Here is a 13,609-nt window from a genome sequence, read left to right as displayed (position 1 = left end):
ACTCATTCATCTGCTTTACATCTTCCAAAAATTGGCTGGCATCTGCTTACTGTTGTCTTTTCTCCCATCCTCTTTGTCCTATGGGTTTATATTTACAAATATTAAAAAAACCTTTGATTGCAATTTAGGTGGGGTCTAGGAAGGGGCCTCATATAAACACATATGTTCAACCTACCATGTTTAATCAGAAGTCTAAATGTTGGCTTCCCTGCAGCTCTGGCATACTGCAGAAACGAGCATCTTTTGCCACCCCAGGAAAAGAAAAAAGGGTGCTTAGAGTTGGTCTCTGGGACGGACACAGCCATGGGACCAACGAGCATTTTGTTTCCCAATGACATCTGCCCTCCCATCCAATGGTTTTCAAATGGGGCATCCTCAGGGGTGTCTCAAGGTTGATCACAGGGAGCAAAGGAGAAAGCAAACGGGGGTTTCCATCTCCAATGGGACCAGAGCCAGGCTGCTTTTGTCCATTTTCTACATGTGACTCTGCTAAAGCTTTCATTCAGTATAATGACTCTGCTCTTGAAGGGGAAAGGAGGAAAAAATAGACAAGGAGGATGGCAGCAGACTATCATTATATGCCATTCTCTCTCCAGAGATGCTGCCTAAACTTCTTACCCTATGCTGTTTTCATGGCAGTGCTTTTATGACCACATTGTGAACACTAAAGGAATTTAGTGGAGGGAGCATCCCTTTTGGGTTTGGACATGGGTTTTAAGCTTGGTTCAACTGCTTAACTAGGTATGTGCCCTTGGGAAGCTTACAACCTCCCTGGGCTCTGTGTCCTCATCATGCAATGAAGATGATAACACCTTGTTAGCAGATGATTGGGATGGTTCATGGCAGAGAGTGGCTACTCACTAATGTGGGCTTCTCCCTCACCCTGGCCCTGGTAGTGTACACAATTTCAGCACTGTTTTTTCCTCTCAACAAATATGTACTGCCCTGATACTTATCTGTGAGCCAGACAGTCCCAAGTCTCTGACTTCTTGGGACTTGTGTTTAGTGGAAGGGGCAGACAGGAAAAAACAAATAAGGAAATGAAGGAGATATGGTTTGGCTTTGTCCCCACCAAATCTCATGTTGAACTGTAGCTCCCATAATCCCCACGTGTCATGGAAGGTAATTGAATCATGGGGGCGGGTTTTCCTGCGCTGTTCTTGTGATAGTGAATAGGTCTCATGAGATCTGTGGGTTTTATAAAGGGCAGTTTCCCTGCACATGCTGTCTTGCCTGCACCATGTAAGATGTGCCTTTGCCTTCTGCCATGATTGCAGATTGTGAGGCCTCCCCAGCCAACTGGAACTGTGAGTCTATTAACCTTCTTTTTCCTTACAAATTACCCACTCTTGGGTATTTCTTCATAGCAGTATGAAAATGGATTAATACAATAAATTGGTACTGGTAAAGTGGGGTACTGCTGTAAAGATACTTGAAAGTATGGAAGCCACTTTGGAACTGGGTAACAGGCAGAAGTTGGGCAAGTTTGGAGGGCTCAGAAGAAGACAGGAAAATGTGAGAAAATTTGGAACTTCCTAGAGACTTGAAGGGCTTAGAAGACAGGAAGATGTGGGAAAGTTTGGAAATTCCTAGAGACTTGTTGAATGGCTTTGACCAAAATGCTGATGGTGATATGGACAATGAAGTCCAGGCTGAGGTGGTCTCAGATGCAGATGAGGAACTTGTCGAAAGCTGGAGTAAAGGTCACTCTTGCTATGCTTTAGCAAAGAGACCGGAGGCATTTTGTCCCTGTCCTAGAGATCTATGGAACTTCAAACTTGAGGGAGATGGTTTAGGGTATCTGGTGGAAGAGGTTTCTAGGCAGCAAGGCTTCCAAGGATGAGGGATGAAGAGTAGGGGGAAGGGTGGCAATTTTGAACAGGGCAATCAGGGGAGAAGACCTCATTGAGAAGGCTACATCTGAGTGAATAATTGATGTAGGGAGGGATGTGGCTATATCAGCAAGGAGAATTCTCAGAGGTTAATAGCAAATGCAGATACCCCAAGGTGAGGGTGTTCCTGGAATGTTCAAGAAGCTGCGGGGAAGCCTGTGTGACTACAGCCAGGTTGACAAGGTGAGGAGAGGGCAGTAGGAGGTAAGGAGGCTGGAGGGATGATGGTGTCCAAATCTTTACCCCAGAACAGCATAGCTTTAAAAAAAGAATACCTTTGCTCAAAAGCATATTTGCTATATTATCATGTTAACACTAATAGACACTAGGATTTGGGGAAATCAAGGCAGATTATATTGGATAAAAAAGTATATTTCACTGGAGTGCATGAAGGATAGAAGGAGATGAGAAAGGGAGGGTTCTTTTGTGGTCTTACTGACAGTGGAAACTACCCTTTTAGAATTTGTTAGAAAACTCCCTGTACACAGTCTCCTCAGATGTAACCCACCCTCAACTCTCACCCTCACCCCCACCTCACTCAGTGTGGCCATCCACAGGGCTGTCTGCCTAGCAGTTATCTTGGGAGCACCTTCCCCAGCCACCATCTGCGCAACTTCCTTAGGTCTATTACAGGGTCCTCAGGGGAACTAATACCCCTGCCTACTGCTGATTGGTCCAGGGGCAGGTAACTGAGTGGAGCTGAGCCAATGATTCCCTTCCTGTGTGTGTGTGTTTTTTTTCTAAACAGGACATCAGTGAGAGTCAAAACAGTCTCTTGCTGGGGGCAGGATCTGTAAAATATAAAACTCAGGATCTGTTGGGAGCCATGTGTGAAAATATATGTGTGTGGGAAAAATAAGTCTGTTTCTAGTGAGAGAATGAAAGGGATTCAGAGAGAGGAGGAGTGAGAGATCTGAGGGTTTAGGAGCCTCGGGTTCCCCTCCTTCCTGTTGCTGCACCCCTGGCCCTCCTGCTGGCTGGTTGTTGAAGCTTGCCTTGGATTCTGAGAACAATACAATTTCCTTTATGCCTAAGCTTGTTTGATTCAGGTTTCTCGTGTGCAACTTAGATAACCCACTGCCTATTCCTTTTATCTTTGAAGTTACTTAGAGGTATCTACACAGAATTTCATTTTTAACAACCTCCCCTTCTGCCTTCAATTTAATTTCCGTTAGAAAACCCTGGCCATAAAATCTGCTCTTCTACAGTCTAGGACAGCTTTTTCAAAAGTATATTTTGTGAGCCCTTCCATGAAGAAGAAGATTTCCATGGTCAAAGGCATTTGGAAAATAAATGCTGCATGCCCTATTCCTATCTTAGTGATTCATGATGTATTATATTAAAGAATTCCTGCAATGAATAAATGTGTTTAATGTTTCCAAACCAGAATTCCCTCGAGTCCTTTTGGGCCCTGGGTCCTTTTTGTTCATATAACATGTTACATCCCAAACTCTTGATGTTCCATAGTGCTCATTTTGGGAACATACTCTCTAGGACCACATGCAACTAAACCTCTTACTTTAAAATGGCATATTACCAGGGTGCTCCCCATGAAGATGCGTGACCAAGGTGAGCACCCTGGTGTGGGGCATTGTCAGCCTGGAGGAAGGGACATTTTTGATAATTTTCATAGAGCCACTGTCTACTCACTAAGCATGAGCCCATAGGGCTGGGTCTACTCAAAGAGGATGCCTTTTGTGAACTTACTCCCTGGTGCCCTCTGTGTCAATGGTGGTCAATACCATCACCACCTCCCCAAGAGGTCCTTCCTGTTAGCGAGAATTATCCCCAGAAGAGTGGTTCCTTCACTGCTTCCTGACACTGCTGAGAGGTGAAGCCATCCACAAGGCAAGGCAAAAGTGTTCCAGAGGCTCTTCTTTGAGCAGAATGGGTGCTCCAGATGTCAAGGTGCTGCAAGCCCTGTCTCAGTTGTGGGATATTTGGAATAGCCTCTGCTTCTGGAGTTCTTTTTGACTGTCTTCCCACCTGCTGGTGGGCATGATCACCCTCTCATTGCTTACAGGTTGCAGAGAACTCTCATTTGAGCCCTTCAGCCATCCCGTAAAGCCAATGGGTTTTATTTGTCTCTATTTTACAGATGAGGAAAGAGGCTCATTCACTTGGCCTTAGTCACACAGTTAGGAAAGGAAGTGCTGGGCTGTGGTCTTGGGTCTGCATGACCTTGTCATTCCATCTTCTCTGTCTTCCTACACTGCCTCCATCATCAAAGTGCCTGGGCACACATCAAACTGCCACAGGCACATTTCAATTCCTTTCCTCTCCATCATCACCCAAATACCTCCTGGACTCCTGGGTCTGGCCTCCTTCCTCTGGGGTTGAGAGGTAGGAATGTTAAGGAAGTGAGATGGCATCTGTGGGGCCACATGGTTTAGCAGGTCAGGAAGGCTGCCTCCTAATGGCTGTGTCCATTATCCTTGGGATCAATGACCAAGCTGCCACATGTGTCTGCGCCTCCTCAGGTGGCTTCACAGATAAGCATCTCTCACCTACCAGAGCCCACCTTTCATCCTTCAACAGATGTCTTGATTTCTCTCCCATCCACATGGGACTCGCCTCCCACTGGGCCAGGAAATAAGCAGCTTTGAGGTGACCAGCATCTCCGAGAGATACAAAGAAAGGTATGATGGAGGGAGCTCTGATGCACGAATTCAAGGGCCCACCTAGGGGGTCTGGGGGAAGTGACCAAACCTCAGCCTCCTTTTCTGGAAAATGAGGACAAGGAGTTCTTCCTGACACTCAAGGTCATGGTGAGGGGAAAGCCAGGAATATAGAATATTATGTACGACCCCAGGAATATGGGAGGTGGCTGCAAAAGCCAAAATCTATGAAGTCAACTGGAGTTATCAGAAGCTGTTTTCCAATATACTGACTGCTCTCTAGTATGGTGGTCACTAGCCCTCTGTGGCTCCTAACTTAAATAAATAAAAATGAAATTATATTAAAAATTCAATTCCTCTGCAAAGGCATAAGAATGATACAATGCACTTTGGGGATGTGGAGAAAAGGGAGGGTGTGGGGTGAGGGATAAAAGATGACACATTGGGTACAGTGTACACTGCATGGGTGAAGGGTGCAACAAAACTAGGCAGTCACCAATAAAGAACTTGCTCATGTAAGCAAACACCACCTGTTCCTCAAAAACCTATTGAAATAAGAAAATTCAACTCCTCACTCTCCTAGCCACCTTGCAAATACTCAGTTGCCACAAGGGACTAGTGGCTAATGTACTGGATGGGGCAGACAGACATTTTCATTAGCCCAGAAAGGTTTATAGGACAGCACTGATCGGATTTTTCTCTAACCTGTTTCTTCTGCCCCATCCATTGCCCTGCCCCTGCTTCAAACCCATTCTTCACACAGCCTGCTTCCCCACCTTCCCAGCTTCAAAGGAAATTGTCTCACTGAGTGTACTGGTCCATCTCCCAGGGATAACTCAAACTCTTGGCAGGAATGAGACTAGAATTCTCTTGTAGAACCTGTGCGCACATGTGGTGTCCCCAATGAGATAATAAGATCCTGAAAGGTGGGGTCTTTGTCTCCTGTCTCCTGCACTGCTGATGATGACCTGCACAGTGTTAGCATGTGACAAGTCTTTAATCAAGATTATGAATTTTTTTCCCAAATTGGTATAGCTCATCGTCCAGTCAGGTTGACGGAAGGTCCAAAAGCTTGGGTCAGAACAGTCTTGGTTCAGCTATGAACTCACTGCATGATTTCAAAGACATCATTGCTTCAAGCCAGGCCTCAGGGGAAGAGAAGGTTGGCCTGGAATAGATGATCTCAGAGGTTCTTTCCTTCTCACTGTCCGTGGCTTTGGGAGGCAGAATACAGACTTCTTGGGTAGCCTTGTAGCCTGCAGACAGTGTTCAGACCAAGACCATATCCCACGGAGAACTGTACATTGTGAGGATGTCTGTGATGGGGGCCTGGCACCGAAAGTGCGTGCGTGTGCATGTGTGTGTGTGTGCATGTGTGCATGTGTGTGCATGTGTGTACATGTGCTTTTGCTCCTGAATCAAGATAACAGGCTGGGAAACCTACTATTACCATGAAAAGACATAACCAACTTCTGTTTAGGGTTTGAGTGTGGGGTCTCCATGACTCATTTAATTTCTTTACTTCTCTCTTCTTCCACACTTGATTAGATGATCAAATATGTTCTGATGTTTGCAAGAAGGGCCTCTCTCTGGGTACCAAGACTATGCCCTGGACCCAGGGTTGTCTACAGGCCTCCACAGTCTCAGGCCTGAGCTGGCCTCAGGATGCCCTGGAAATGTACACCCTGTCCACCAGCCCTCAGAGAGGCCAGAAATCAGCAAGGGCACAAACCCTCATCCCTCTTCATCTGGAGGGGCATTGAATACACAGGCTCAACAAAGCATCTCCTCAGAGAGTGGCTGATGGGGCTTGGGGTGCCCTGGTGCCTGAGGTGAGCTGCCAGATGGCACTGGGGCAGTGACATGTGTGTGGCCACTTTATCTTTCAGTTGGAGGAGCAGAGGACTGGCTGTGATGGGAGTTAAATGGCTAAACTCTCTTCCCTGCATCAGGGTGTTCCTGAGAGAGGGGCAGTGGGAGACAGCCTGGAGTCTACAGTCAGTCATCCCGGGTTGGAAGCCCTCGCTGCCTCAGTAGCCTGATAAGCCTGAGTATGGTGAGTGCCAGACTCTAGAGTCCAAAGTCAATGGGCTCAAAGCACCACCCCTTCCTCAGCCCCAACCTGAGGGCTCAGGACCTCCCTCCTGCTGGAATTTTCTCTCCCCTCCTGCTCCCCTTTAGGCTGTTCCTCACGCTCCTCTCTCGAGCCACCTCTGGAATCCTTCCTGTTATGCCCTGGACACAGCGTTAATCTTACTTTGGATCTCCCTTCAATCCACGGTTCCGACTCTTGGATACCTCTTTACCTTCTCTTCCTGGTGAAATTCTAGATGCTGCTGACACTCCTTGGCTTGTGGCTGCATCCCTCCAGTCTTTGCCTCTGTCATCACACCGCCTTCTCCTCTGTCTGACCTTCCTGAGCCCCTCTTATAAAGCCTTTTGTAATTACATTAGGCTCATCTGGATGACCCAAGACCATCTCAAGACCCTGCTCAAATGCCCTTGGTGCTTTCCCTGACCCTGTCTCCTATGATTGTGTCTACTCCTCTGGGCCATGATCAAGGACTTTTTTCACCGTAATGTCCTTACTTGAGTGCAAAGCCTAAGGTAGCATACATGGTTAAGGAATAGTATGCTGAAGAAATGAATGCATAAATGGGCTCATAAGAGCATGGTGCCAAGTCCCTGAGCCCATGTCCTTTGGTATTCCAACACTTCCCAGCCCCTCCACCTTCCCCCAGTGGGCAGCAGGCTGCTTTCCCTTCAGATCTCCTTAACTGAGTCGGGATATTCAGGATGACTGAGAGGAAGAGGCTGTTCCATCCTTTCCTCCTCTCCTGAAATCAATTCACTCAACTGCCCAACCACACCTGCTACTTCAAACCTTCCCCCATGCCTTCCCTCCCCCTACCTACCTTCCCTCTCCAATATTCCCATCACTTATCCCTCTCCCACAGAGTGAAGTGTGAGAAAACCAAGGCATCCCAGCCCAAGCCAGGGACATCTTTATGATTTACTAGCATGTCACCAGCCCCTTGCTGGAGAGCAGTCCGTCACCGACTGGGCCAAGACAGCAGCCTTTCAGAGTCAGGGCTGCAACCCTCCACCATCACCTAGTGCCCGTCCCTGTGCCCACTCACCTGTCTCTCCCCAGATGGGCAGGTACTCATCCTGCTGAATGTCCAGCATGATCTCCAGCCCGTTGCCTGTCCCCCCCTTGACTGTGGTGAGCAGAGGTTTGCCATCCTCTCCTGAGTTAAACATGTAACACTTCCCATATTTTGTAAACACCTGAAGGAGAGAAGAGAGAGAGAGAGAAGCACATGGGTAACTTCAGATGGGGGTCCAGAGATTGGCGAGACCCCAGAAATCTGACAGCAGGTCAGAGTCCCCACAGCCCATCACTATTACCCCTCTTGGGGACCAGTAATTTTTTTTTACCCTGGCCATGCGCCTGACTTTTACCAAGTGAAATTCTGGCATCAAAGAGCAAATCTGGATAACGTTTGGGGTTTGTTGCAGTAGGATTTGGTCTCTTCTTCCTCGGAGCACTACCCCTGGGAAGTCCTAATCACTTCCAGGCATTAAATATCATCTGTAAACTCCTGACCCTTTGATCCACACCTCCAATGCTGAGCTCCCTTCTGGTCTCCAGACATACTGGTCTCACTCATTGTCTTATAAGCATACCTTCGAGGTATGCTTCCAGCAAACCCTGGGCACTCAGCTTGTCCAGAGGGAAGTGAACTTCTTCCTTAGCTTCCGCATTCCACTGGATAATTCTCTTGCGCTTCTGTCCCAGGGAACAGCACTGCCATCTGCCAAGGGGCTCAAGCCAGGCACTCAGAGTTTCTGCCCGCTCTTCTTATTCCTTACCCTGAGGACCAATCAGCCAGCAGAGCCTATCAATAATCTCTCTGTATCTGTCTGGAATTTAGCCTTTTGTCTTCTTTACTGCTGGAATTTAGGACCCAAGCATTTTTTGCCTGAATCGCTCTGGTTTCCTGGCTGGACTTCAGGATTCCAGATGACCTTCTCCAGCCCATCCTCTAAGGTGACTGGGTCACTTTCAGATGCAACACATTAATCCTGTGTTGAAAATCCATCAGGGCCCCCAATGCTCTTCAGGCTAGAATTCAGACCTGCATGCCCAGTCTTCTGCCATGCCCTCCACCTATTCCTCCTCCTTCCACTCTGCTGCTTCCCGCCCGAGTCCAGCAGCATCCACTGGAAGGTAGACTCCAGGGGCTCAGGGACTACATCTGCTTGCTCATGATGTATCTATCCCTAGCAGCTAGCATAGTGCCTGGCACATGGGGTGCTCCAGAAATATAGGTTGAATGAATGAGTGAATGGGTGAGTGGATAGAGCCAGACCAAACAACTTGCAACAGCCCCAGGTCATATGCTGCTGTTTCACACTACTTGTGGCTTTCCACTTGCTGCTTCTGCCATCAGTAACTCCTCTTACGTACCTCTCTGCCTGGACAACCTCTAGCTGGACTCTAAGACCAGATCAATGCATTTCCTTCTCCAGTAAGCCTTCCTGAGACCCTGGACCAAGTTGGGTTACTCGCTCCCCTTGTTCCTTCATCACAGCACCCATCGCATGGCACTCACTGAGTAGTTGGTTTTGCATCTCTCTTGAATTTGACTCTGCCTCTCATTTCTGAATCCAGGCACTTAGTACATTGCTGGCACACAATAGAGGCTCAGTCAACTTTTGCTTGATGAAAGTATGATTCCAATGAGGCAGTGTGATGGTGTAGAAAAGCCCAGGGAAAGGAATGCAGAGAACTTTGTCCAAGTTTTGACATGGCCACTTCTTAGTAGTGTGACTTTAAGTGAACCAGAAAAACCCTCCCAGCCTCAATGTCTCCATCTATAAAATGGGAGTTCTAGTCTTTGGCTTTTCTACCTCTCAAGGTTATTGAGAGGCTCAAATGAGGTAATGCATGCAAAAGTGCTTTAAAACTGTAAAAGCTTTCTACAAATGCTATGGATTATGATGATTATATAACTGCTTCGGAACCTCAAGCTGAAGCCAAATTACATCTGGCAAAATTGGCTGGAAGAGAGCCAGGCTGACTGTATTGGATTCCTGCAGCCATAGAGATTTGGGTCTGGGCCACTTTCCTGAGCATGTTCCACTGCACCGTCCCATCCTACAGCATGTAGGCCACAGGGAGGCTCTTTGGCTTCCCAGCTTTCAGTGCACAGGCAAGAAAATAACAGAGGTGACTGTGGGAGGCTGCCTTTCTTCTTATGTAAATCTTGATGGCTAGGTAGAAGAAAGGAAGAGAGGCCTCTATCGTGCCAGGAACTGTGCTAGATGCTTATCTATGTTATCTCATTTAACTCTTACAACTGTGACCATTGGCAGTTATTGCTTCACCTATTGTGCAGAGGAGGACACCAAGGCCCAGAGAGGTTAAGTGACTTGCCTAAGGTCACACAGCTAGTAGTAGAAAAACTGAGATTCAAATTTATATTGGTCTGATTCTAACACATGTGCTCTTTTTGCTGTGCTGTCCTGGGAGGGACATGAGGGTTTCTGTCATTGGGACATTTGCTAGCCACATACTGCTCCTTTCTGCCTTGCTTTTTCCATCAATCTATCAATATTCATATGCATATGCTCCTACTATGTGCAAGGATTATGAGGATTGCAAAACAGTACAAGCTCTACTGCTCGCCTTCAAGACCTATAGGAAGGGTTAGCGAAACATCAGATTATAAGTTTTTCTCCACTATACAAAACAGCTCTGAGTCCCTGGTCAGCTGCACTATTTCAGGACAGCCAAGCCCTACTCTTTCAGCTTCATGGTAGAGGAGAACAGCTGGAATTAAAGCGAAGTCAAAAGAAAACATGATTTTTCAAGGAACCAAGTTTTATTATCACTACTGCATATAACAATTGAACTTAGCAAATGAACTTATCCCTTGGAGATGTGTTCTTGGGGATCACTGTAATGAATAGATAAGAGCATTTCATAGTTAGCACATCCATTGTAAGGGGTTGCACACATCTGGAATGACTTCCGGGGTGCTCAAATAGAGCTTTTCTTTATAGACACTCTAAATATCCTCTCTGTCTCTTCAAAATTGCTTCCAATATTAATTTGCCTGTCTGTATGAAGGGATTTGCAAGCAAAAGTAAATTTCAGCTTAGCATCAGATTATTGCAAATTCCAACTCCTTCACCTTTTGGTCCTTGAACTTCAGAATACTGGGCTGGGGTGAGAGAGTGGTGTGGGCTCCTGAAATCAGCTGTGATCTTGGCCCTGTCTCAGCATGCCCAGTGCCATTGGTGAAGGTGTTGACCCTTCCCAAGCATCTGAAGATGATGACAAAGTGTGAGAACTGAAAATCGTCTTAGAGATCATCTTGTTAATCCACCTTACTTTACATATTAGGAAACAGAGATCCAGGAGAGAAGAAATGACTTGCTAAAGGTTATACAGCAAGAAAGTGTCCAAATGGGACTCTTTGCTTCCTTTATACCAGTCTCTCTCAGTTTTTTCACTTACAAAAAGATATGGCGGGTCTAGGGGGGTGCTAAGATTCCCCCATCTTTGAACTTCAACTGATCATTGACTGAGTGTCTGCTCTGAGCAGATGCAATGGGAACAGAAGCCTCATGATTTGAAGGCTTTCCCTGTAAAAGAGGGAGCAGACAGGTCCTTGTAGTGGGAGTGAGTAGAGACCTGTTCCCCATCCTTGGCTGCCTCCTTGCCAGGGCTGGTACTCATCCTAGCCCAGGTAGCAGCTCCTACAGCTGCCCTTGGTGTCAATGTGATTTTTCCTGCTCCTTCTCCTGGGGGCAGTGTGCTGGGGCATGTTCACAAATGTGCCAGGTGTGAGCTGACATAGGTTAGAGCTTGATCGGGGTGGCGGTCACCAGAGTAGCAGGGGTGGGGAGCCATCCCGGCTGAGTGGCCGCTGAGACTGCCACTCCTGCCTGGCTTTTTTCAGAGGATTATTTTCCTCTCTGCTTAACATCAAAGGCCAGAGAACTATTTTCACACAACACAATTTTCTACAAACTTGGAACAAGATGCAGCTCTTTCCACATTTTGGGGCATCATGACATGTAAGGACACACGCTTCAAATTTATGCCTGATTGCCCCCGTAGAGGGTGACTACAGCCAAATCAGAGAGGTGGCCAAGTAACAATCTATGATGGCTAGATTTTTTATCAAGTCAAGACCACCAGGAGGAGGCCTAAAATCCTTGTGTGGCTTCCTGTTGCATTTAGGATAAAGCCCCCAGTCCCCACTGGGGCTCTGTATGGTTGAGCCCCTGGCACAGTCTCTCCCTATTCTCATGGGCTTGAAACATGCTGGCCCCTTCAGTTCCCAGGAAGTGCAGCAAGCTCTTCCCTGCCAGGCATTTCCACATGTCTAGAGTGTTCTCTCCCTAGAATCTTCTGGCATGCTTTGCCTGGCCAACAACTCCTCCTGATGAAGCCTCAGCTTGAAAGCCACTTTCTCAGAGAGATGCTTGGCTCCCCTAGGCTCCCAGCCTTCATTCAAATCGGGACTTATTGTCTTACAACCTCATACCTCTTACATTTTTCCATTGTAGCATCTACCAAAGTGTGTAACTGGATGGTTATTTATGTGATTATTTATCGGATGTGTTTCCTACCAGACTCAGCTTCGAGAGGGCAGGGACTGTGTTTGTTGAATGATTGAGTGAATGAATGAATGAATGAATGAGAGTTAAGGTGCTGCTGCCACGCATCTCCTTGTGCACCTCTAGGAAGTGCTCTTCCGTGTGGGCTGGCTTCACCTGGTTCTGGCTGGAGCTCATGCTGACATCTTGCCCAGCTCCCCTTTCCTCCCGTTCTCTGCTGGAGCCTTCTCACTTCCCACCTAATTGGACCTAAGCGATTTTGCTTGTGTCTCCATGAAGGCATTAGGGGAAATAATCCTTTTAGGAACTAAGATGGCTGGGGACAATTTACCTTCCTACGGGCCAGCGGAGAGGCTCAGGGAAAGCAAAGCATCTGCTCCCTGGCTGCATGCCTTTGCTGGCCTCCCAGCCTGGGCCGCTGAGACTGCCACTCCTGTCTGGCTGTTTTCAGAGGATTATTTTCCTCTCTGCTTAACATCAAAGGCCAGAGAACTATTTTCACACAACACAATTTTCTACAAACTTGGAATAAGATGCAGCTCTTTCCGCATTTTGGGGCATCATGACGTGTAAGGACACATGCTTCAAATTTATGCCTGATTGCCCCCAGCTAGAAAAGATAATTTATTTAAGTCCAGACTGTCAGGTTGAGCTCACTGCTCCTTCAGACCTGCTATTCTGCCAGGCATTTCTCTCCTTTCCCGGTAAGTGCTGACAGGCCCGTTGTGGATGGCAGGGCTGGATTTGCTGGGCTGCTGAGAGTCTAGAATTGCACCTAGTTGGATTGGTCTGTAAGAATTAATTATGAAATAGGAAAGATGCAAGTTTCAAGCCTGGGTCTTTAGGAATGGAGGGGGGGCTCCTGAGATAAAAGTAAGCCCTACAACTACCATTTTCATTGCTAATGCTTGCATGGTTTGTTATGTTTAGAGACTGAGATTGCATGTACATAGAACTTCAACTTTCTCAATGGCCCTTTGAAGGGGGAGGAAAGGAAACTAACAATTCCTGAGCTTCTAGTTTGTGCTTTTTTTTTTTTTTTTTTTTAGACAGGGCCTTGCTTTATAACCCAGGCTGCTCAAGCAATCCTCCCACCTCAGCCTCTTGAGTAGCTAGGACTACAGGTGCACATGGGGACCACCATGCCTGGGGAATTTTTAACATTTTCTTTGTGGAGATGAGGGTTTCACTATGTTGCCCAGGCTGGTCTTAAACTCCTGGGCTCAAGCAATCATCCCACCGTGGCTTCCTCAAACAGTGGGATTACAGGCATGAGTCACAGTGCCTCGCCTCTCATTCTTCTCTTTTTTTTTGAGACAGAGTCTTGCCCTGTCACTCAGGTTGGAGTGCAGTGGCGTGATCTTGGCTCACTGCAACCTCTGCCTCCTGGGGTCAAGCGATTCTCTTGCCTCAGCCTCCTGAGTAGTAGTTGGGATTATGGGCATGTACCACCATGCCCAC

At 47.1% G+C, this 13,609-nt stretch overlaps 1 protein-coding gene across 4 annotated transcripts in view; it reads right to left on the bottom strand.

Moving 5' to 3' along the window:
* ASIC2 (acid sensing ion channel subunit 2) overlaps positions 1 to 13,609 on the bottom strand; it is a 1,111,991-nt gene that overhangs the window by 88,624 nt on the left and 1,009,758 nt on the right. For all 4 annotated transcript variants that reach the window (XM_078373846.1, XM_078373847.1, XM_054256136.2 and 1 more), the window contains exon 2: positions 7,651 to 7,801. In XM_078373846.1, coding sequence (XP_078229972.1) covers positions 7,651 to 7,801 — 151 coding nt within the window. The remainder of the gene's footprint in view (positions 1 to 7,650; positions 7,802 to 13,609) is intronic.

The sequence above is a fragment of the Callithrix jacchus genome, chromosome 5 (genome assembly GCF_049354715.1).
Source record: "Callithrix jacchus isolate 240 chromosome 5, calJac240_pri, whole genome shotgun sequence".
Lineage (NCBI taxonomy): Eukaryota > Metazoa > Chordata > Mammalia > Primates > Cebidae > Callithrix > Callithrix jacchus.
Note: the sequence above shows the minus strand (reverse complement) of the source record. Positions and strands in the feature narration are given on the sequence as shown.